We start from the raw sequence: 26,940 nt of genomic DNA on the forward strand, positions 1-26,940 counted from the left end.
CACCAAGTGCAATGCAAAGCGTCGGATGCAGTGGTGTAAAGCACACCGCCACTGGACTCTAGAGCAGTGGAGACGTGCTCTCTGGAGTGACGAATCACGCTTCTCTGTCCAGCAATCCGATGGACGAGTTTGGATTTGACAATTGGCAGGAGAACGGTACTTGCCTGACTGCATTGTGCCAAGTGTAAAGTGTGGTGGAGGGGGGATTATGGTGTGGGCTTGTTTTTCAGGGGTTGAGCTTGACCCCTTAGTTCCAGTGAAAGGAACTCTAAATGCTTCAGCATACCAAGACATTTTGGACAATTTCATGCTCCCAACTTTGTGGGAACAGTTTGGCGATGGCCCCTTCCTGTTCTAACATGACTGCGCACCAGTGCACAAATCAAGGTCCATAAAGACATGGATGAGCGAGTTTGGTGTGGAGGAACTTGACTGGCCTGCACAGAGTCCTGACCTCAACCCGATAGAACACCTTTGGGATGAATTAGAGCAGAGACTGCGAGCCAGGCCTTCTCGCCAACATCACTGCCTGACCTCACAAATACGCTTCTAGAAGAATGGTCAAAAATTCCCATAAACACACTCCTAAACCTTGTGGAAAGCCTTCCCAGTAGATTTGAAGCTGTTATAGCTGCAAAGGGTGGGCCAACTCCATATTAAACCCTATGGATTAAGAATGGGATGTCATTAAAGTTCATGTGCGCGTAAAGGCAGACATCCCAAAACTTTTGGCAATATAGTGTAGATATTCATACACGGTTGGAGATGTACATACTATTCAACTTGCTTTCGAGTTTCACTGACCGGCTTTGACTGTTCCAATATGGCGGATGGCTTGTGTATAGTGGCCCATAGAAACAGCCATTAATGAGACATATATGTATTTATATCTATGGATTTAGGCTATGTGTTTTTGTTGCACACCTTTCAGTGAGCTTTGACGAATGTGAGGTCTGATGGTGCCATTCGGGACAGAGCCGATATGTGCGCTGTCTTGCGAGTCATTTTAGTTAGAACTGAGGAACTTAAACAGAAACTAAACATCTTTGCAGAAGTGACTGCATATATATAGTATCATGATTGATTGATCCCTGTGCTGTTATTGACAGCATCTCTGTAAAGCACATGTGAGGGAGATGATAGTTTACCACACATGCTCAAGGTCTCCAGCTGAAGTGGCATATGGCACAGGCCTCACACCCTTCACGTCGACCACTGTTTATTTGGCGCATAAAGCCAAACTGGATGATAAATAGCTCTTTCTCTTCCCGACCGCAGCTGCAGAAACACTCCCGACTAGCGCTGATGACATCATCATCCAGGATCTTCATCTGCTAAACATCTAACAGTTGCATTTATGTTTATATTCTTAGCAGGTACATTCTCACCCTTGCATTTTACAGTATTCAGATCAGGAGAAGTCTGTAAGACTGTGACGTCACAGTTATGTGCCGTTTTATATATAGATATAAAAGCCATTATACACCTAGTATGAGCATTCATTTAGACTAATGCAACAGGCTGGTATCAATTATTTACTTTATACCACAAGATAAACACATGTTCTTGTGCTAACAAAGACATTTTACAGGGTTTTGTCTCTAAAGTACCTCCTTACAATTAAAGTATTCATGCTTGAAGCAGTTTAAGCTGGCATTAATACACTAGGGAGAAGAAAAAAAAGAGTTGATTACTGGGAGACTTAATTTTTTGGCTTGTTTTCCTGTAAATGATCTAAAAATCTAAGGTTACTTGAGAAGCAACAATGCATAAAATATTAAGACTTGTTTTAATAGACTTTATATTGCATATAAGTGTGTTATTAGTGTTTTTATAGATTAAAGAGATTTAAGAACTTTAAGTAAGTGTCTAAATAGAAAAAATAGAGGAAATCAGGGTTATTAAAGTTAACTAAAACCATAAAAAAAACTTCTGTTACATTAAATAAAATAAAATCTAACTGAAATAAAATGAAATAAAAACAAAACCTAAACTTTTTTTATTTCAACTAGCTGCCAAATGCATTTTTTCTCATTTCCATTTAGCTTGATGTACTAAAATAACTAAAACTGAATCTAAATCTAAATTCAGTTTCTAAATCTAAATTCTGTATAATCTGCTGAATCTAGAACTGAATTTAATCTTTTGACAGCCCTATATATATATATATATATATATATATATATATATATAATTTCCACAAATTTCCACAATTTTTTTACTTTTAGACACTACTAGAAGTTAATTAAAATGACTAAAACTAAAATTGAAATGAAAACATAAAATATACAAATAATAACAAAACCGATTAAAAAAATTAATAAAAACTATAATAGTACCTCAGTCATACCAAAGACTATAGAATAACACAAGACGCGTCACTCGTATTATTATGAATGGGAGAAAGTGCACCGTGCAATATGGCGGACTAAGTCCCGCCTTCTAAATAAGAGCCAATTGCCGATTGGTAAAGTCATCGCATCACTGCAGCGGCCGTTAGAAGCTCCGGTTTCTATAGAAACAGTCAGACACGCGCCTCCGAAATGAGACACAAGAGATGCGCATTAGCTTGATCCAGCCTGAAAAACACCGTTTTTTGTCATGATTCGAGCGTTTAGAAACAAAATTTATGAGACAGTTGTTGTCAGATTTCATTGGTGATTTCAAATATGAAATTTAATCAAAAGCTTGGCAAACAGCTTTGGAGAATTTGTTGTTTCCCCATTCAAAGAGATAGGAGCTGCACTTGGATGCCCGAGAGGCGTTTCAAAGATGGCCGCCGAGTGAAATGACTTGCCTTATAGGGACTTTGGTCATACTAAAATAACACTGATGTGCATGCACAATATATATAATAAAACACTGATATCGCATATAACCAGTATAGCATCCCTAATAAATATCATATATTATATACTGTGTACATTATAATATTGTGATGTCTAAATTTACCTGTAGATTAAAAAAAAAAAAAAAAAAAGTGATTTTAGTATTTTATGACTAGAGCGCCTGTCAGCCAATCAGAATCAAGAATACAGCAGTGTTGTGATAAAACTGGAATATGTATTGTTAGAATCTCATGTTAGAAGTGATATGTGGTCACAAAAAAGTTTGTCCGGCTGTTTGAACATCATCACTAATAACAGAAACTTGATGAGCAACTGAATTTACCTCTGAATGATAAACATACTCTAATGAATGGAAAATGATCTGACGTTATCGGTCACCTCTGTGTGTTTTTATTTCCAATCACGGGTTCATTTGTTGCTCAGCCATTATATTTGGCAGGAAGACGATGCATTTGAAGCCGTAGAGCGTGAGTCAGCTCAATATACAATCCTCCGCTGAGTTTATTCTCATTTTTCCTGAGCGCTGCAGTGAAACTCAGTGCCAACAGTTTCTTTCAGGACGAGTGTTGCCAGTGTTTGTTCAAAGCGTTGCGAACACATTGTTGCAGGTCGTACGGAGGCCTGGCCAAGGCGAGTTCACAGAGGGAGGACGAAAAGGACAAAAGGGAAAGGAGGGGTAACAGAGAAAGAAAGAAAGGTTGAGAGTTCACGGAGACTGATGGATGTGTGTGTTCTCAGCCATCTATCTGCAGACAACAGACTCAAATCACAGACTAGGGACTCCTGCCTCGTCTGCTGTCTTCATCTGTTGGTCCTTCTCACTTTCTTCCACATTTGATTTGTCTCTCTTTGGGGTTCATACTCATATTCTCAGTAGGGATGTAGTGATTATGATAAATCTGATAACTGAAAAATAGCAGATATTTAGACATCACAACATTATAATGTACAGAATAAAAATGTATACAGTCAAACCAAAAATTATTCAGACACTAGATATAATTTTTTATATATATTTTTTTGCTAGTGGGTGCAGGACACTATAGTTAATTTATGTAAGTGAGGATAGCAAAATAAAGTAAACTGTGACATATTATACCCAAAAATTCTTCATACAGTGGACTACCATTAAAATTGTTATCTGACATAATTAAGATTAATTTTTTTCTGACACAGTTTAACTCTGAGATCTTGTCATATATTAGCATTTTTTAAAAACTATAGTGAATAAACTGTAATAATGAATGAAATGTTTAAGGTGTCTGAATAAATTTTGGTTTGACTGTGTGTGTGTGTGTGTGTGTGTGTGTGTGTGTGTGTGTGTGTGTGTGTATATATAAACATGCATATAAATACGGTGAATAGAATGCAAGCTTCTGCAAGGAAAGTAGGGAGAACCCCCTAGAAGATCTAGACAGGTGGTGCTGGGGAAGGTGGAGGGCTAGGAAAAATCCAATGGCGCGCTTTAATGAGTTAAGCTGGTTCGGGACAAAAATAAATAGGTTATGTATATGGAACAAATTGGTAGAATCGCTCATCTGTAAGAGAACCAATCAGCTGCTTGGAAGAGTTTCATGACTGAACTATATGTATGCACACAGTAAATAAACTTGTGTGTTGCATGTGACAAAAGTGAGTCACAATTGTCACATAAGCATGCACAATTAAACAAAAATATTCGTAAACAATATAGTAAGGCTGGGAAGCAATTCAATTTTTTTAATATAATTAATTACATGATGTGGTGATTAATTAATCTAAATAATCGCAAATTTATCGTACATCAAATTTGGCTGAGAAATTGTCTCCAAAAGATAATTTAAAGTCATTATTGTGTAAAGCATCAAATAGACATTGCAAAAAGTCGATTCGGAAAGAAATATTTGATTTGATTCAACATAAAATTTATTATGCAAACTTTTGGACCATGAGGTTGAGTAAATGATGACTGAATTTTAATTTTTGGGTGAGCTATATTTTGATTTATTTTTTTATTTTTTTTATCAATATGGAAATATGAAATTGAAAGTAAACATTTGGTCAACTGATGTTTTATGAACAATTTTCTTATAGAAGTTAATTTACTGAAGGCTACCAAGAAAGCTAGGTTACTAAGTTTATTAAATAAATTCACAATATGTGCACATTTTTTATTAATGTGGGGGGCGACGCGTCACGCAGGCACAATAACGCTGTATGATGGTATGAAATGTCAGATGACCTCTGTAGGTCTGGGGGCGGGGCAAGTGCGTTAAATGTGTTAAATTTAACACGTTATTTTTTTCCGTAATTAATTAATCTAATTAATGCGTTAAATTCACAGCCCTAATATATAGTATTCTTTCTGAATGTTTTCAGTTGTGCATGCTCATTTTCAAAATTTGTACATTTGTACATACCGTAATAATTGAAATGTAATCTTTTGCAAAATGATCATGCATTTTTCCACACTTGTATATTATAACGTTATGCCTACATTCACATGTAGCATTTAATAAGAGACTTTTGTTTTGTAGCATTTTATTTTATTTTATTCATTTTATTTTTTGTTTATTTACAGTTTTAAAACTGTTTAAAACAGTTCATTTTAATATCTGCCAGGTTATTGTTAATAACCTATCTGCCATAACATGAAAATAATTCTAATGAGATTTGCTAAAGATTACATTTAACGGCATTATTAAATTGGTGTTTTTAAAGATGAACTTTAAGTGAGCATTAGATGATGGCAATCATGCATAATTAAATATCTAATATTGACCAGCTCAATAAATTAAATGATCTCTTATATTGACTGAAAACTGATATGATTCTGCATATATTGTGTGTCCCTAATTCTCACATTGCATAGCCAGTTAAGCAATGTGCAAAGTTCATCTCGTGTATCAAGCAATTTAAAAAAGTCCTATCAATTGTTCATTGTGAGCGATTACAAATCTGCCCCATGTTCTGGATTTTTTTCCTTGCACATCCTCTACCCCGAGGTTGAAGATGTTTGGCCCTCTTCCAGTGAACATATTTCTTCCTGGGTGTGAACCAAAGACCTCCATACCTTCCAGATGAGGTCCGATAAAGCACAATATGGCCCAAGAGCTACGTCCCCCCTGAGGGATATATATTCAGAGATGTCCGTGCATGAGCGCTCGGTAAGAGTGGTTTTATGTGCTGGGCGTGTGTACAGTTGATAGATGCCTCAGTGCTGGTTGCCTATGAACTCCAGACCACATCCAGATACACCAAGTGGAAGAGAGACTCAGGGCGTTTCACACTAGAGCTTTTGGTGAGGACCGGAGTCCATTTGACGTCAGCACTTCAAAAGTTTAGTTGGCGTGAGCGCTTGTTTTCTGAACCACACCTGAGTCTGCTTGAGAATGAATTGGGCTACTTAAGCATTCTGGCCTAAACCTCTATTGAAGTTGTATAATTTGCCAGTTAGATTATATTGAATGTTATCTTCGGTGAGCAGCCTTCATGCATTGCAAATGTTGTTCTGTTTGTGTAAAGTTTTGGAAGTAAAATCAAGTGCTCATTATTAAATTTTTTTGGTTTTTTTTTTTGAGCCTTCTCTTCTTAAATTGTTGCCTATGTAGTGGGGTTATTTGGTGATGCACATTACATCAGATTAGAGCCAAATAATATGTGGACTCACATCAATCAAATGTTGGTTTAGGCCAAGGAGTTAAATGGATCCTGTCTTTTAAAGTGTAACATTACTAAGTCTTTTGTCCAGTTCGGTTTTCCAGAGTTGGTGTTGGAGATTCAGGTCAGAATGACCGAAGCTAGAGGACTTCAGTGTTATTAGTGTGTGAATGTGTGTGGCGTGACTCCTCCCAAACTTGTGCTAATGAAGATAAGATTCCATTCTGATGAAATCAAGAACTGCTCACATCCAAGCTCAGACGTTCACCTCCACACCCAAACTCATCACTAGTCACTCTTCAACCTATCCGATCAATACTCCATCTTCAAAAACAATGGTTTAATGTTTTCGAAGACATCAGTCACTGATCATGTCTGACTTTATCAGGTTGTTATTCTGTGTTACAGTGTGTTTTAAGGTGCTTCATTGAGGAAAAATCTTGCATAGTTAAACTGTAATGATATATCAGGTAGTTAAGATCTTACCATAGAAAATAATTCTCTACTTTTCTACTCTTGAAGCTTTGTTATTGTAACAAGCATAAGACGGAGGTTTGGAATTTTTTTTGTGTCTATGATGTAATAAAAGGCTTGTTCCAGTATCCAAGGGCTAGTGGTTTTCCAAAGTTACTAGCCACTCAGCATTTTCACTGGCCACAATTTTGACATTGATATGATGGGGAAAAACTGCCATATAGATATTTTTAATATTATCTCATAATTTGGCAGCAGGTATATTAGGCTACTGTCACTTTAAGACCTGACGCACAGATCCATTATACTGTTACACATGCGTTTTCTTTCTCAACTGTTTACGTTCACTTAAAACATAACAGTGTTTACGTGAATAGTCGCCAAGACCGGCATTTTGAAATTATTTTGTGTGTATTTGACTTTTTTGTGTGTGTGTATTTGACTGTTTAAGTGCAATAAGCAGTGAAAAAGAACTCAATTTAGTACTGTGAGGCGGTTTTACGTTCGCACACTTTGGGTATAAGCACAAAATCTGCGGATTGACTAAAATTATGCGCAATACGCTCAATCCCACACTGAAATTCAACACCAACAATATTCGTCCGAAGCAAATGAAACGAGTGAGGGGAGACAGGGTTTGTGCGTCAACTCGCTGTCGGAGAGATGAGACAGTGAGAAAGAGCAGCTGGTATGGTGTATCTATTCTGACGAAAATGAGTATTGGAAGCATTTCAGATATTTCATTATCAAAATGTATCGAAATATCAATATTTTTGACAAAACATCATTGCACTTTTCATCGCATTTCAGATGCCTTTTTAAAAGACTATAATTGAAAAATGAATATAAAATTTAACCTGCCAAAGTAACTAGTAGGAGTGACTGCATTACACGACACTGCTGAAATCCACCCGTATTTGGCGGGTGTTAACGTCAAGCCCCGTATGTATGTATGTGTATATATATATATATATATATATATATATATATATATATATATATATATATATATATATATATATATATATATATATATATATTATATATATATACACACACACACATATACATTTTATATATATATATATATATATATATATATATATATATATATATATATATATGTTTGAGTTTGAGCATGTAAACACAAGTCTCCCCCTCCATTTCGGCTCTTTCTTAGGGATTCCTACTCTCAGCAGCATTTGTGTTTCTCTTCTCACCTCACATCTCTCTCTGTTCTGTTGCTGTCAGCTGGTGCGGATCATCCTACTCTGAAGTGCCACTGGCAGTAGATCAGCATCACGGTTGTTATTCCACACCGATATCTCAACAGACACCTGTACAAAACATTGACTGATTTGTGAGATGATGTGAGAACTAGACCGTGGCACACTGAGCTTTGGTTTTGGTCACGGCAGCTCTTGCGTCTACGCATATTTGCGTATGTCCACATGAGTTGTTTGTTCTGGGTCCATCAGGTTCATGACTGCCCATCTGAGATGATCAATCACCAGCTGATGGTGACTGAGTTGAAGCATCAAACAGCAGGATGGCAAATGGATGTGATTTTTGTGTCTCTTTGTTCTCTGTTCTCTGTTTCTATCTTTGTTCCTGGCAAACATTTATGTTCTTTAGGACATTTATGTTCTTATTTCCCAGCATGCTCCTGACACATTCTGAAACATTGCTGTTTGCACAGTGTTGTTTTTCCATAAGTTCACAGATATGCTGGCTTGACGTGTGTCATTGTTTGCATGAAAATACTATGTCACTGTAACCTGCTGAAAAGACCAGCGTGGCTCCATATAGAGAGATTAAGTTATAATATTCATTATAACTATTATAACTATATTCATAATATTCATAATAATTCATTTATGCCTTTTATATATTCATTCATTCATGCATTCCTTCGTTCATGCTTTCATTCATTCATGCTTTCATTTGTTCATTCATTCAGTCATTCATTCATGCCTACTTTTATATATTCATGCATGCATTCATTTATTTAATTCATTCATTCTTTTATATATTCATTCATTCATGCATGCATGCATTCATTTATGCATTCATGCCTTCATTGATTCATGCATTCATTCATATATGCATTTATTCATTCATTTTCATCAATTCATGCATTCATGCCTTCTTTTATATATTCATTCATGCCTTAATTCGTTCATACTTCCATTATTAGTTCATTCATGCCTTCATGCCTTCATTCATTCATACTTCCATCCATCCATCCATCCATTCATTCATTCATTCATTCATGCATGCATGCATTCCTTCGTTCATGCTTTCATTCATTCATGCTTTCATTTGTTCATTCAGTCATTCATTCATGCCTACTTTTATATATTCATGCATGCATTCATTTGTTCTTTCATTCATTCATTCTTTTATATATTCATTCATTCATGCATGTATGCATTCATTTATGCATTCATGCATTCATTCATATGCATTTATTCATTCATTTTCATCAATTCATGCGTTCATGCCTTCTTTTATATATGCATTCATTCGTGCATGCATTCTTGCATTCATTAATCCATGCCTTCATATATTAATTAATTAATTCATTCATGCCTTCATTCATATATTCATGCATTCATTCATACATTCATGCCTTTCATTCATTCATTCATTCATTCATTCATGCATGCATGCATTCATGCCTTCATGCCTTCATGCCTTCATTCATATATTCATTCATTCATTCATTCATGCATGCATGCATGTTTCCAACTTACAATTTTGAGTTCAGTGAACATGTAAATGGTTTCTACAACTTGACCTAAGTTTATCCCAGAAAGAATGTTGCTGGTAAACATTATAACTGTGTCGATCCTCCATCTAGACCAGCACTAACCAGCACAAACCAGCCTGTAAACTCAAGCTGGTCTAAGCTGGTCCCTTGGCTTTTGACCATTCAAAGTTAATGTCTTAGTTGTGCAGAAATACACACTGCCTTTCGAAAACTCTATATCAAATGCAGTCAGACATCTTTTCCCAGCGTTTGAACTGTGTTGTTTTGCCGCTAGTGATTATGGCAGCGTTGTTTTAAAAGCATTGTTATGATGTCAGAGTGATTTAGCCGTCTGTCAGAGGACAGATGTCATTGACATCAAAGACGAGCCCTGATCTGTCCGCCATCACACAATGACATCTTTAAAGGACAGGAAGAGGAGTTTTTTAGGTGTCAATCGCTCAGTCATCGGGGTTCACTGCAGACCGCTACCGGACATTTGCTTTCAACACTCTCCAGTCATCTCAACCCCCAGTCTATCCAAATCTCTGCTCTGTTTATCTCTATATAATGTCTTTTTGCTTTATTTGTACTTGCATCTGAAGTTTAGCAAATGTTTATTTTGGATTCAGGCTTAAAGCATCTGGCCTATTTTATGAATGTCAGTCAAAAAAATGAGTCTGTGTCTGTCTTTGTCTCTACAGTGTGTCCAGGGTCATCAGGCTAATAGAGACTCTCGTCTACTTTGGGTCAAAAATGATAACTTGCTCACTACTGGCTTCAACCAGGTAATTTTACATACTTAAACGTTACATTTTAAAAAAGAAAGTTATGTATGTTTGATATAGATGTATTAATTTATTGTGTGTTTTCTTGTCCGAAGTGTTAATAATAGTGTATAATGTGTAAATGCATCTGTGTTTGCAGGTGAGGCAACAGGAAGTGAGACTCTGGGACAGCAGGAAGTTGACCTCCTCCCTCAGCTCGCTGTCTTTGGCCACCTCCAATGCGTAAGTCAAAGCACAAAAGTCAAAGTTAGTGTGGCGAGATTTTAACTGCTTTTCTGTGGTTTGTGTGGGCACAGATGTGCAATCTGCAGGTGTATGAATGCATGTGTTGGACAGAACACAAGCCTAGTCTTTGAGAGATTTTCACACAGTATTTTTAAGAAATCCTCAATGATGAATTACATGACTAGTAAAAGAGTCTGAAGGTGAATTTGAATTGTTTTAACTAATCATCTTGTAATGAATGCCATTTCAGATCTACTTTCGGAGTATGAATTAGCATATGCAGTAAAAGACAACAGTACTCAAGCACTGTAAAAGGTTTTGCCACAAACTCAACTGACTGGCTTCTCTCCTGTATGATTTCATATGAGTCTCTTCAGACCTTAGAACTCGCGTTTTACTTACACTTTCGTGATCTTGCATACTCTGTGAATAGGGAGTGGCAGTGCTGAGCATGCATTCTACAAGATAAGACATTTGTCAGATGCTTTAGGCTCTGTTGTGGAACGAATCCTCCGCCATGGTCTTGTCAGTCATTTCGCCTCCTCTTCACGTGATCAGTGAACTCTGATTCCTGCTGCACTGTGTGCGACTCTGCAGCTCGTGTTTGATGAGCTGGATGGGATTGAAGCGATCGTTATCCAACTGAATTAAATGTTTTTCATCTCTATAAAAAGCAAAATGACAGTGGAGACCTAATGTAAATGTAGCAGTGGCATATTCTATCCTAATTTCACCCTCACACTCAATCATGGCAATATCACAAAATAGCTTTTCACCTCAACGAGAAATCTCGTCGCATTTTAATATCACATCCCTACCAAATATATAGTTAAGTAGGGCTGGTCCGAATACCATTTTTTGAGCTTTGAAGCTTCGGTAGTAATCAACACAGAATATTCGAAGCTTCGGAAGGAGGGGGCTGAACATATTCTTCTCTCTAATAAAGGCAGTGTAACGAGTAGAAATATGGTGTGGCCCCTTTAAGAGCTGCGCGCTCCCGGTTGAACTGTCTGCATTGTATGTGCGACTCGAGCACTGCGTGTATGCTAGTTATTTCTGTTTTTATGTTGCTCATTTAAAGTTATTTTCTTTATTAAGTAACGCTATGGACGGCATAACATTTGAGAAGGACAATTACATGTGTTTCATGGGGAATAAATCGCCAGTTGTGAAATGTCAATCGCCTCCGTGAAGTCTGTCTGATATTAATAACTCAGGCTAAGTAAGCTAACGTATCCCTATTTGCTCCGTACACAACGCGTTACAGTAGGGAGTGCATTGTCGCATTTGGCGCAATATGGACACGCGACACGTTCAGAAATAATAAACTTTTAATAAACTACAGAACAGAGAAATAAACTAGCTGTTAGCAGCGCGCCTCACGCGGGCAGGGCATATATACTTCGAGAACGGACACTGCACTAGTGATATAAAACACAGGTCTGTTAAGAGGTAGCCTAACATTTTTCTAAAAAAAACAAGGTTGGGTTCCTTCAACTGTCCATCCTATTAAAAACAGGTAGGCTATATAAGATAATTGTAAAGAAGAGTGTTTTATTTCGCCAGTTTTTATAGTGTAAACATTCGAGCGCGAATGAGAACCGTTTCGTGAGGGGGATGTCAGGTGTGCGGAAAAAAACAACAAAAAACGAATATTCGAATCCCAAAATTGAAAATCGAATACCAACCCACCGTACGAATATTCGAATAATCGAATATTCAGGTCCAGCCCTATAGTTAAGAAGTAATAAAATTAAGTACAATTTATATAATTGATTTAGGAATGTTCTTGTGCATGTGAATGCGGTCATTGAAAGAGCTTGTTCGGGAAACAGAAGGCTTTCTCTGTTGCACGCTAGTTTCTGTGTCGTTTTAGAGCTTGAGTTTATTTTTGAAGTGTGGCTGTACGCTGTGATTCTGATGGCCGAGGTCCAATCAGGAAAGACAGGCGGGCAGCGCTTGTGTGTTTCAGTGCCGTGTTTACAGAAGGAGCCTGCAGGGGCTGCCCAATGAAATTTACACAGGTCTGCTGTGGCAGCGCTGTGGTTCCTGTCTTCCGGATTGCAAGTCAGTGTGTGCTGTGGTCCAGCGCTCCGCTCAGCCGTAGAGGTGTGCATGGAGCGAGTGGAGAGGTGATTTTCCATGCACAAAGACACAGAGGTTATTCTCCAAGAGCAATGCTTTGTTTGTGCGGTTTGCACAGTAAGTCCTTAAACACCCACCTCTCCTGGTCTGGCTTTTTTCATCCGGTCAGACGGATAACGGCCCCTCTGTGTGGCGACAAAATCCCCCTCATAAAGAAACCACTTATAGTGTGCGCCATTGTAGGAGATTATAGGATCCATGAATATTTCACAGGATAACAGAAGTCTGTTTCTACAGCCAGATTATGTTGCCATTGAATTGAACTGGAAAATGTGACACAATTGAGCTGCCGCCCATCTCGAAGCGGCTGTGATTCTTTTCTTGACTGGTTAGAGGTGGGATGAAGTATTTGCCATTGTTGTATTATTGGTCGACAGAGGAGAGCCAGATCATCTGGTGTCAAGCTGTCCGACATTCTTACATTTTCTTCATGTCAACACCTTCATAGACAGCAGTTAAAGCTTCAGTTCACTCCTAAAAATAAAGTTTCCAGTGACCCTTTTTTCATCAAAATGGTGCCAATGAAGCTGGATGCTTAAAACTGTTGTTTCCCCACTGCAGAAAAGCCTACTTTAGGCCTGAAAAACTAGATTGCTCCCATTAAAATCAACAATTTACTTTATTTACACTGTAAATGCATGTTTAGTTGACGGACAACAGCTCCAGCCACTTTATTTTACCTGTTAAAATAAAATATTACTAACAAATATTACATATGTGAATTGATTGCTGTGAATTTTATTTATTTTTAATTTATTGTTCATTTTTTATTGTTTCAATAAAATATTGTTTTATTTTATTTTTATTATTATTATAATTTGTTTTTTTTTATAGCTAGTATACACTTAAAAATAAAGGATCCAAAAGAGGGTTTTCAAAGTGATGCCATAGAAGAACCATTTTTTGGTTTATTTTATTTTTATTATTTTATTTCATTATTGTATATTATATTTTATTTTATTTTTATTATTTTATATTTTATTATTATTATTATTATTATTATTATTATTTTATAGCTAGTATACACTTAAAAATAAAGGATCCAAAAGAGGGTTTTCAAAGTGATGCCATAGAAGAACCTTTTTTTGGTTTCCCAAAGAACCTTTCAGTGATCAGTTTTTAAAGGAACACTCCACTGTTTTTGAAAATAGGCTCATTTTCCAACTCCCCTAGAGTTAAACAGTTGAGTTTTACCATTTTCGAATCCATTCAGCCGATCTCCGGGTCTGGCGACTTTTAGCATAGCTTTTTAGCATAGCTTAGCATAGTTCATTGAATCTGATTAGACCGTTAGCATCTCGCTCAAAAATAACCAAAGAGTTTCGATATTTTTCCTATTTAAAACTCGACTCTTCTGTAGTTACATCGTGTACTAAGACCGACGGAAAATGAAAAGTTGCAATTTTCTAGGCCGATATGGCTAGGAACTATACTCTCATTCTGGCGTAATAATCAAGGAAATTTGCTGCCGTACCATGGCTGCAGCAGGTGCTGCGTAATATCATTGCTTATCATGTCTTAGTACACGATGTAACTACAGAAGAGTCAAGTTTTAAATAGGAAAAATATTGAAACTCTTTGGTCATTTTTTAAGGAGATGCTAACGGTCTAATCAGATTCAATGAACTATGCTAAGCTATGCTAAAAGTGGTACCGCCAGACCCGGAGATCGGCTGAATGGATTCGAAAACGGTAAAACTCAACTGTTTAACTCTAGGGGAGTTGGAAAATTAGCCTATTTTCAAAAAAAGTGGAGTGTTCCTTTAAAAGAGCAATTTTTATTGTGTGAAGAACATTTTAACAATCTAAAGAACCTTTTTCCACTATAAAGAACCTTTTGTGCAATTGAAATATCCATGGATGTTAAAGGTTTTTCATGGAACCATCAATTCCAATAAAGAACCTTTATTTTTTTTTAGCACATTCACTACACATTGAAAATGGCAGATTGATTTCAAATCTGCAGTAGCTTATAGCTTGTGAGGCTAAAGTTTCAAAATAGTTCCAACATCCCTGTAATGTCTTTGTTTAATTTCTTGGCCCATTTTCGAAAGTGAGTATTGGCACGTGTCATAACTTTTTTGATGTGTATATAAGACTATTTCAGAGACACTTATTATCCACTTATGGTCTGCTGAATTGACTCCAAATGATGGTGATTATAATGGATGGTCAGTTGTCTTGAAAATCTCATGCACACGGCCACCAGATGTGAGCAAGAGCCTTATTTTCACCTTTCCAAGTGTCTTTCCCTGTTTGCCTTTTCCCTCTCGTCCACCATCTATTCCTCTTCCTGTCTTTCAGCTGTATAGTTTCAGTGTCCATCTAAAAACTTGCCTGCTGTTTCGTAATCTGTCCTTTTCTGTTCATATTAGAGCGGATAGAGTGAAAGCTGATCCTGCTTCAACACTGTTACTCTTTATTTCCCGAGTTTTATTCTTTAGGACCGGCGGCTCAGAGCCGAGTTTTTCTGCGCTTAATTGCTTGACTGGTTGCGATCCAGGACGAACTGGAATCAAGAAGTAAATTGGGGAGAAAATGCAATCACCACTTCCCCTCGCTAGCAAAAACCAAGAGGTCAGCTTGTCTGGTATCTAAAAATGTGTAGCGTAACAAGCCAAGAGAGATAATGCTAGGACTCTCTACTTCTTCCGTTCAGATCATAATCTTGGTCTTTGGCACCGGCTACAACACAAACTGATGTCTCACCGCATTACCGCTGGAATACCAGCCAGATAATCACCTTATTACTACTGAGACATAATCGCAGTGCTGGTATGTTTTATTGAGACTGCATATGGCAGAAAATGTCCTTCATAAAGTTGCTAGAGTTTCACTGGAGTGATGATCCATACACTAGCTTTGACAATCCTGTTTGATAACTGTATCTGCTTGTTGATAAAGCAATTGGACTGGGATTTTTAGTAATAATGTAATGTAATAATGAGTCAGTTGAGGCAGGATTGTGCTGCTAAACCTCTTTACGTTCATAAATGAAAATGGCTACAAGTAACGGCCCTCCTGTGGCTCTAAGTCCTTAAGAGGAATTACCCTTTAGTTTGCTTTGTTTATTAACGATTTTATGGTTCATGTCTGTTTCGTGTTGTGATTTACTTTGCAGCCAAACATTGTGGCACGCTTGATCTTTTGTTATGAGCTGTTTCTCGGAAACGGATGGAAAGTAGGCTGATTAATATGTAATGTTTGTAATTCTGCAATAGTTTGGAACCAGATAAATTGAAGTTTGCGCAAACAGTCAAAACAAGTTATGGATCAAAAAAATTTGACACTAAAAATGTATTTTTTTTGGACAGGGTGCCATGATATTTTTAATGTTTTTAAACATGTTTACACACACACACACACTGAAGTAGTTTGACTGAAGTTGGACTTGTTGTGGGTTAATGGATGGGTGGTTTAATTGGAATGGAGGATAACAGTCATCATGCTTGTTTTCCATATTGAACTGATTTTAATCTCAATTGGAGCTTGTTGCGCTCTACACCCCCACCCCCGACCACACCCCCAACTCATAAACATAATTATGATGACTTTAATTGAACCTTCTGGCCCGGGTGCAATCAGCAAACTTTACAATTTCACTCAATTGCAACCAGCTTTTTGAATAAACATTGGAAGTGTAGCTCACGATCCCAGTTGGGCTCTCTGGAGACTTACTTCCTCTAGGACACAAACTCAGGGCATACTCTCACGTCCGGACAGGCAGATGATCATCAAGATGGTGTTTTGTGGCTATTTGTTCCTTGTAGTTGGTCTTGCTATGGAGAATGGAGGTTCGAAAAGATTCAAAAGCTACGGTTGTAGCTCAAAAACCATAAACTCACAACCCTCTACGGACACACTGAAGCTCGAGTCGCCATTGGCTATTAATTTTTTTTATTTTACTCACCAGACTTTTTACATGGGTTGTAAGAACAATGGAAATGAAAAAATTCTACATAAATATAACATTTTTTAAACAGTATTAAAGTCAAGTAAACAGCAATAGAAAATATGCCAATTAAACAGTGCTTTTCAGGTTTTCAGGTAGATCTAACAGTAGTTAGATGTAGATTAGGTACAGAAATTGAATAAAGTAATCATCAAATGTAAAATAGCACTGCATTGTAAAAATCACTGCAAAAAATCACTTAATGCTCTTGACTGAATAACTTTTGTAACTTTAATAAAGATAAATCTATATTTAATTTATACATTAAAAACACAGGCAGTAGCAGGAATATTAGGCTACTGTCACTTTAACACTAATGCACGAATCCAATATATTGTTACACGCGTTTAAATTCTTAACTGTCATCACCGACTATTTACGAGGATACTCGCCAAGGCAGGCATTTTGGCATAATTTTGTGTGAAATTGTCTGCTCAAACGCAAGATGTGAAAGAGAACTCCATTCAGTACTCGCATGCTGTCAGACGCGGCTTTCTGGGCGCGTGCTTCTCGTGCACACAAAACTTCTCACACTGCACATGCGAGTTATCTTTTGTGTCTTCTTGCACTTGAATGTTGAGTTTGCTTGTGTGAGAGAAAGCGATAGCAAAGCGACGGTGTGTAAAGCTCAGCAGGCAATGAAATTATATCTGCACTACACTAATTTTTTGCCTCTAACTCAATTACAGGCAACTGAAATCATACAACTTACTAGCCATTGCCTAATAAAATACATTTTTTAGACATCTCTCATGAAATTTGGTGACTGATTTTCTCGCAATGTAGAGGGTTGACTCAGCAGGAGGCTAGTTAATTGTCCACAGTTGTTGGAAATATCCACAAGTTTATGCGTCCATGCTTACTCCTTACACGCAATTGCATGTATCAGTGTCCAACTGTGAATCATTTGAGATGTTTAAGAGTTCCTCACCAAGCTCTTGATTTAAAACAGGCCTCCAGAAGACCGGAAGCCTGTAGCTTCTTCTCAATTGAGGACCTGTTGAAAGCAAACGAGAACACCAACTCCTGAATCTCCACAGGTCTTCTGTGATAAGTTTTGTTGAGTACAGCTTTTTGAGGAAACATTGGCACTGTAGTTTATGATCCCAGTTGGGTTCTCTGGAGATTTCTTTTAAGGCACAAACTTGTGGCAGACTATCACACCCGGACAGGCAATTGATAAGGATTTGGAGTTTAGTTGGCTTTTTGTTCTTTATAGTTGGTCTTGCCGTGGGTAACGGTGGTCTGAAATAAATTCTGCTACGGATGTAGCTCAAAACCCATAAACTCAGCAGGAGGCTTGAGTTTCGCTAGCTACCTAATTGTCCACAGTTGCTGCAAATATCCTCAAATATATGCATCCATTTATACTCTTAACATGCAATCGCATGAATCAGTGTCCAACTGTGAAGCATTTGAGATGTTTGAGCTTTTTATTTAATACAGGCCTCCAGAAGACCTGAAGCCTGTAGCTTCTTCTCAGCTGAGGACGTGTTGTAGCTGTTGAAAGCGAACCAACTCCTGGATCTCCACAGGTCTTTTGTATTGAGTTTTGAGTGTGTTTAATAGGGTCCCAGGGGTTTGGGTGGGGTCTGTTTATTTTACTTGCCCATTCGTTCTGCCCCGGCTCCGGCCGCGGCACGTTCAGGCATCTGCTGTAATCGATCCAAACTGACTTTAATCAGCGGGATTGAAGGGCCTCACTAATAAACGCTCTGCTGCGTAGATGCCCCCCTCCTTCCCGCTTCCCAAATTAAACCCAGATGAAGCTGCAAGGCCTGGATTACCGGCAGCTGTACTCGGAGTACCAGCACTCCAAAAAGAGGGGGAACGTTGTGTTTACGTTTGGCGTGTGTTGGGCCGACTATACAGTAGTTTCATTTTCCTCCCTCGGTGCTCTTTTCTGCTGTCAGTTCATTTTCTTTTGAGCTACTTTGCGTAGATCGAGCCAGAGCGGGCGGGCAAGCGGATGAGTTTTCGGGTGCTGCGGTCGCGCTCAGATCTGGTCATGGAGGTCACGTCGGGATTCAGATCCCAGGTGTTGAGGTGAAGCGGCCACGATTTGGAGGCCGGCTGGTGGGTCAATAGAATCTGTTAGTCATTTTGAGGCTTTTAGTTTGGAGAAGTAAAGACTTTGACAGCAATTGGGGGTGATGGGAAGCCATTTTTTGTTGGAGAGATGGTTTGAAAAGGTTTATGGGGCTGAAGTGGAAAAAAAATTGGGCTGCCAAATGTGGTACAGTACAGTACCACGGTTCTATCTTTTCTCCAGAGCTTGCATAAACTGTCAAAAACTCACTTGTTTTCCCCCTCGTCTGCGCTTTTTTTACCTGATGACCTCCATCCACAGTCAAACTGAAACGCAATGGGATTCCAATTAAACGGCGCATGCCGAGGACTAATAAAGATCTCTCGGGCCTTTCTGAAAGATGGATGTGGAAATATTTGACAGCTGGCGGTTAAAATCCCCCATAAATCCCCGGCGTCTTTGTATCCGTCCCGCAGGTATTTTCAAAGTGTCTGTGGAATAAGTCCCTTTCTGTGCCTTTGAAAAAGAATAACAAAAAGTAAAAGGAGAAGAAAAACACTCCCTTTTCTACCTTTTTTTCTGCAAATGTGGTTTTAATTAGGAATTTTGTCCTCCTTCCATCTGCTGAGCTGTTGTTATTCTTATGTGGCTTTTTAAACTGTCCTGATGCTGGTTTGTTGTTAGTAGTTGGGTGGGAATTGTTTTGTATCGTTCCATCTGTGTTTTGGCCATCTGTTAAACTGATTACAGTATTAGTTTTCTCATTTGTAGTAGGGTGTTTAAAGAGTCTAACAATGTAAATGTATAAGAGCATCTCCCTGTTGCCTCATATACAGCCGTTAATGGCCATGTGTTGAATACAACTTTTCATGACATCCAACCATTTACTGTAATGTACTGTACTGTGCTGTTTCTAGTGGATTATACATCAAAGTACCAAGCATTGTTATGGAAAATATGGAATATATATGCATTTTGATGATGGGCTTTATTTTTGGAAATTAATAAAATATAATTATTATTATTATTATTATTATTTTTTATTATTTACATTTTTTATATTTAATTTATTATTTTACAAAGCTAATATATTTTACAAAACTAATTTTAATATTATGGTTTAATTTTGGAAATTAATCAATTCAATTTTAACTTTAATTTTTAATATAGTTTTATATTTATTTTTCAAAACCGTAGAAAACTTGAAAATATCTGACTTAATATTTTGGTTTTAATTTGGTAATAATGTGGTAATAATTTGATATGTTTATGTGATTATTGCTTTTCATAATTACAGAAAACTTAGTCATATAAAATATCAGTGAATTTTAATTTTAAAGTTATATTTTGGATATGAATCAAATTAAAATTTAATAATAATGATTATTATTATTCAGTCCTTCCAGGATTTCGCGGGACTTTTTTCTGATTTTTGCTGCCTAAAATGATTTGCGGTGGCTTTTCTCAAAATTTGCGGCAATATTTACAGCATTTCTTGTTGTTTTGCAGTGAAAATATACAACAGACAACATTCTTTTAACATCGTTATTACTTTTCTGACCTCGAGAACCATTGCAGGGCTCCAGACTAACATTTGAGGGCAGAAGCACCGGTGCCATTAAAGGGTTAGTTCACCCAAAAATGAAAATTCTGTCATTAATTACTCAACCTCATGTCGTTCTACAGCCATAAGACCTTCGTTCATCTTCAGAACACAAATTAAGATATTTTTGATGAAATCCGATGACTCAGTGAGGCCTCCATTGACAGCAAGTTAATTTACACTTTCAATGCCCAGAAAGCTACTAAAAACATATTTAAAACAGTTCATATGACTACAGTGGTTCAACCTTAATGTTATGAAGCGACAAGAATACTTTTTGCTGGGAAAAGTTGTGTGAAGCAATTAAAAGCACTCGAAAACATTAGACCATTTCTGCCACAAGTTATTTCTGTTAATGTTTTAGTGGCACAATATTTCTCATGGTTTCCAGATTACACAGCGCTGTGAAGAAAGCGCTTGAATTCACCACAGAATTAATAACATCGCTGTGAAATCTTGTGAGAAACATTTACATTCGTCGCAGAACTCTCTGTTAAAACACAGATATCAGATCAAACAGTTTCCACGTCGCACCATTTGATCTGATATCTGTGGTTTAACAGAGAATTCTGCGTTGAATTCAAGCACTTTTACAGCGCTGTGTAGAAATGTTGTCGTGTGATCGAGATCGTCCCGCTGCTCTGAACTCCTGTCGCGTTGTCCATTATCGGTCCGAGCTGCGCAGCTCAAACAAGTTGACTAAATGCATGTTGCGATGACGTCACGGTACATGTCTAAGCTCAAAATCTGCAGCAGTTAAGAAAAAATGCAAGCTCCTCCGAATATTGCGAAGTTTGCTTGATTTTGCGATAAATTCAGTGATCGCAGAATCGCGAAATCCTGGAGGGACTGATTATTATTATTATCATCATCATTATATATTACCATAATCTCATATATTATCATCAACATCATCTTTATATTATTGTTATATACAGTAGTCAACATTTGAAGTGGATCAAAACCTTTCATCAAAGTTGTCCTAAAATCTTCTTCTTAGGACAACTTTGATTAACTTTTTTGATCCGCTTCAAATGTTGACTACTATATTATTATTTTTTATAAATATCTGGAAATGTTAATATTGTGGTTTTATTCTGTATATTTCAAGTACTCTGGTACAGTGGTGGTATCAAATGTTGAGATATATCGTGGTATATAATTCCTGTAGCTCAAACAGTGGATCAAGTATTTTTACCCTCCCCTATACATCCCTTTCTCCCTTTGTATGTCTTTTTCCAAAGTGTCTGTGGGTTGGTTTTGAATGGATTGTAGCTGCGGACACAGAGCGAGCGTGTGTTTCACATTAGTGCATGGTTTCCTGCGCTGCCTGGACTACGGTGGCCAATAACTGCTGCCAACACCGAGTGCCACTTTAACAGGCCTTCTATGAATATAGGCCTGAGTAAATGTAATCAAATTTGGAAAGTTTGCAACATGGAAAAATTAAGCAAGATAATTGAAACAGTCAAAATGATTTGAATGTAAATTAGCATTTCAAACTATTCCAGAGCTGAAGTAAAGCAGTCTTTTACTGTTTATTCTTGTTCAGCCGATCTCAGCTGGTTTTACTTTAAGACTTGTTTGTTTTTACAGTAGTACAGTAGACATCAATGGCAACTCAACACAGACCTACATTTTTTTGTCATTTGTGAAAGTATAAAAAATGTCCTGATCATATTAGTGCTGTCAATCAATTAAAAAAAAAAACAAAAAAAAAAAAAAAAATTTTTTTCATATAATGTGACAAATAATATATATAGTTGCATTTTATTAGTTGCAGCAACCAATTTTTGGTTCATGACGCACCAGTGGAAAACCACTGATGTGGAGGTAATGATTTGTGGATTTGCTCTCTAATAGATCGCTAAACCTGATGCCATAAAATTGTCCAGCTACCTTTTCATTTTCATCTGTTATTTGTCTCTGTAACATCAAACACAATCACATGCAGCTGTTTTGGAGCTGCAGTGGCTGTAATTTTCCAGCTTTGCCTCGTTCAATTTTTCTTCTTTCTGTGTCTTTCTGATTCATGTGCTCTTAGCTGTTACCAGCATTCACTGGATGTCATTCAGCTGATGTTTATTAGCAAACAAGTTGTGTTTAGCTCCTGACAAGAGGGCGAAACGTGTGACGCTGTGATGTGACAGGGTTTATTTGTTCATAGAATAACAGGAACATATTAGTGTCAGTTGAACAGCCGCTCAATTACTCTAGCGATTTGATGGACGTTTAGCCTGGGCATTCATTGACACACCTGCCCATCATGCTCTGTTTTCATTGGTCATTAGATTAGACATAAGCAAAACACTGTGCTTGTCTTTAAGAAATTTTCCTTGGCTGATTGCAGATGGCATGAACTTTCAGATGGAGCAATACATCCATGCCGTGGGTTAGTATGGACGGATGGACTAGTCCTCGTCTGTCAGCTCCTCGTGAAGATATTATGACAGCATAATGGCTGTAAGTCATTCACCTTCTTGCTGTCGAGGGTGAGCGGAAGAATTTGAGACTTTAATGAGATTCCCAACTTCATCCAAGTGGGACGTGGGTGGGAAATGAAAGAATTTCCTAATAGTGGAGCCAGAGATTGAAAAGAAAAGGTGGAGAGGCACTTTAAAAGAACAGCAGCGGCCCATTCATGAAGAGATTTCCTCTCTGTTTTGTTCGTTGAGCTAAAATTGAGATTGAAGGGCTTTAACATGATGTTAGCTTTCAGAAAAGTCAGTTAGTTTGCTGGTTTGTGCTGGTTATATTTGTAGCTAAGGTCTTTATCTTATCATCAGGAGCACTATTATAGCTTCATATTTAATCTGTTTTGCATTTTAACTTAAAAAAGGCGTAGGTTTTGACGTGATTTTTTGTGGTTGGTTTAAATTTGAGCAGCCGTGTGTTGATAATGTTGAAAGATAGATCCATCAACCTGACTTTTGCGATAAAATAGATGTATGGGAATATACATGCATACATGCTCTACTCAGACTAACACAAATCACAGTGTAACACATTGGAGCATGATTATATTTTTTACTCCTCTCTTTTATTACCTGCTGTCATGCTGCCAAGTGTGTGTGTGTGTGTGTGTGTGTGTGTGTGTGTGTGTGTGTGTTTACAGACATTTGTATTTCACTCAGGTCGATCTAGATTAGGACCCCTGAACTCTTTCCATAGATGATCATCTCATGGTTATGACATCAAAACTCCTCTTAGAGATGATTGGCTCTTAATTATGACATCAGAGCATTGCAAAAATTATGTTCTTAATGAGTTTTTTTGTCTAATTTACTGGCAAAACATACTTAAAACAAGATAAATTTACTCTAAGTAACACTGAATAAGATGTTTTTGGTTTTAGATTCAGATTTTAGGTATAGGTAAATGTCTCTGTGTTTTCCTTTTTGTTTTTTTTTTTTTTTTTTGTCCATACAATGCAAATCAATGAGCTGCAATGTTGTTCGTTTCCCAACATTCTTCAATATATCTTCTTTTGTGTCATAAAGGTCTGATGGTCAGTCGCTTAGTCACACTTAGTCAGTTTTGCTGGGATGAAAATCCCCCACACAGTGAGCAAGATGATTGGAGTGATATGTGTGTGTGTGTGTGTGTGTGTGTGTGTGACCTCTTAGTGTGTGTCTAGCACACTTCACTACTGCTGTGTGCTCATGAACATGTGCTGTGGTATGCGTCACACGTCAGCTCTTTACACATGCTCAGACAAAGACACTGTAGCTTTAATTCTGATGCACGTCTTTGTTCAGGACCTATAGAAAGCAGCAAACTGAGAAATCAGCAACAGAAGATGTCCATGTTTTGTTCAAAGTCCATCATCCCTCAAGCACCCATTATGTCTGACCTTTGTCCTCACTCCTGTTCAGTGGCTTTTCAGTTTCCATCATGTTTTGGGGCTGTCAGAACATCTTATGCCTCTTCTTAAGTTTGTTTTAATATTTTTAGTATTACTAGTTTCATTTTATTTATGTATTTATTTATTTATTTTATTTTTATTTTAATATTTTAGGTTTGCCAAAAGTTAACTGCTCTAACTGGTACCATTTTTTTGTTTAACGCCTTTAAATTTCTTTTCACAGTCTAGTATAATTTCTATCTAGTGGCATTTTCATGTTTAATGCAGAGTTGTAAAGGTTACAATTTATAATGTACCATGTATACCAATATACTTCTTAAATGAGTTCAATTAAAGCTGCAGTCCGTAATTTTTCTTATCCAAAATCAATTTTTGAGCAAGTACATAACCAGCCAGTGTTCAAAACGATCTCCTTACCTTAGCCCGATTCACAACGGTAAGCTTGTAATAATGTTTTATAATTCGAGTGGTACTGGTAGGTTTCGGCGGGAAATACAAACTTCCGCCGTTCATCTTTGCGCCATTACGTCACGTCTGTTTACATAAAGGAGTCCCAGCTAGTAGGCTATATGGCATGTGGTGGATCATTTATAGCCTTTTCTCACAGCAGCTGGAATAATTAAACTTCATTCAGTTTAACTTCATTAAACTTCATTTTGATGGCGGATTGTATGGTATGACAAATTAACTTTAGAGATTAGACTGTACAGAAATTGAAATCTACAGGTAATGCAAATACACACTAAATACACATAGTCACACAATGCTGATGTGGCAAAACTTATGAACTGCAGCTTTAAAAATGAAACAAAATTAAAATAAATAAAAAACAAATATTTATATTTATTTATTTATATTATAGGGGATCAAGCGCGAAGAGTGGAAACCAACACTTTTAAAATGAAAGTGAGCAAATGAGTGGTCCTCTGTTGCCATCTGCTGTTTATAATCGTAATTTTGTCATTCTACTTACTAATACATTTCTTTTCACAAGTTTTGCTTTTGCATTCATATTTAGACATTATAAAATCACTATTATAACACTTAAACACGTATTTTGTCAGTTTATCACTTCATTTGTCCTGAGCTCTCAGTTTTGGCAATTGTGCCACATAATGGTTATTGCGAAACCTGAAAATGTAAATCTTAAAACGCTTGAACCCCATTAATTGTTGCTTGCAGCTATATTTTTTATTACTATTATTAAAATGTGCTTTATTTTAGCTTCAGTAATGTTAGCTTTTATTTTTATTTTAGTTTCATTAAGTTTTTGTCAAGGATGATAACATTTGTCTGGCTGGACCTTCTGAGAAACCAAAAAGGTTTTTTGACTTTGAGGTTTAACAGCTTGATCTTTCCGTTATTCTTTGTCTTCATTGAGAGGCATTTTGCTGAAATGGCATTCGTTTTTGCTCCTTTACCTCGGTTATGAATGTCTGTCTTGTGTTTGTACATCTTTTTGTACTTTTCCCTGTATATAACACTCTTGTGTGCTGGCAGGCGGTGAGACCACACTATCCTGAAGCCCACCGGAGCAAAACTGTCCCTCAATTTGAGCAAGATGGAAAATATAAGAGTTTAAAAAAGAAAGGTTTCTTTTTAAAGCAGAAAAACCCCTGCCGTAGAGTGCGCACACATACACAAACACGACACGTATCTCAACCCCTACTTTGCAAACCACCTTTCTGGAAGCGTCCCCGTATAAACAGACACCTATCCATGTGAGCGAGGACGGGAAATGAAAAAACCTGGCTGCAGGAGTTGGCAGCGGCCGCTCCAGTGTTGACCTTCCTGCGGTTCATTTTAAATTACATCTCTTCAGAGGTAAAAATGTTGTGGCAAGGAGCTGACTTTCCCCAGCCCTCATGGTTCTTTCTCTCTCAGGAGATGGATTTAGAAGATGTTGTGGTCGGGGGGCAGCGGTGAGTGTGTGAGACGAGGGGCATTAGGGCTGATCTGCATTTTCCACTGGGGAGTGGATCGGCGTCTCCCTCTCGCCCCGTGGCGTCAGGCTGCGAGGTGGACGCTGGTATTTGTGTAGTGCGGTGCCGGACAGGGCCTAATTTGCCTCACTCCGTTTGGCGGACTTATTACAGATCAGAACAGACGGTCTGAACCACATACTCACGAGCCAGTCCGTGCCATGGACTGGTGGAGCGCGGCCTTAAGTTTGCATACAAAACCCCTGTTAAAACTGGATAGTATTTACCATTTTTGGCCTTTTTGCCATGTTTAGAGATGGAGATAGTCGAGAGAGGACTGTTCAGTGTGTGCTAGCAGCGAGGCCACACTGTTTTTAATTAGTACTCCTTAAAACAAGATTGAGAAGTAACACTGCATGAGATATCAAGACTTATTTTTATAGACTGTATCTTGAATATGAGTGCATTCTGTCTTACTGCACTGGTAGATTGTTTCACATTAAAAATGGCCAGGTTTGATGCAATCGACACCAAAACTGCATTAGTTTTCATCTTGTGCTGTAAGCAAAAATAATGTGTTAGTTCAAATTTTGCAATTTCAGAAGTGCAGTGGACCCAAATTTCAGTCTGTTCCTCACACAAAGCTATCATATGACTTCAGAAGAAGTGTGGAAATCAGCAGAGTGATGATTCTTAC

General features: G+C 37.5%; 1 protein-coding gene across 2 annotated transcripts in view; it reads left to right on the forward strand.

Moving 5' to 3' along the window:
- Positions 1 to 26,940, forward strand: part of coro7 (coronin 7) — a 165,756-nt gene that overhangs the window by 56,135 nt on the left and 82,681 nt on the right. For both annotated transcript variants that reach the window (XM_051889638.1, XM_051889636.1), the window contains exons 8-9: positions 10,419 to 10,502; positions 10,642 to 10,724. In XM_051889638.1, coding sequence (XP_051745598.1) covers positions 10,419 to 10,502; positions 10,642 to 10,724 — 167 coding nt within the window. The remainder of the gene's footprint in view (positions 1 to 10,418; positions 10,503 to 10,641; positions 10,725 to 26,940) is intronic.

The sequence above is a fragment of the Ctenopharyngodon idella genome, chromosome 3 (genome assembly GCF_019924925.1).
Source record: "Ctenopharyngodon idella isolate HZGC_01 chromosome 3, HZGC01, whole genome shotgun sequence".
In the NCBI taxonomy this organism is placed as follows: Eukaryota; Metazoa; Chordata; class Actinopteri; order Cypriniformes; family Xenocyprididae; genus Ctenopharyngodon; species Ctenopharyngodon idella.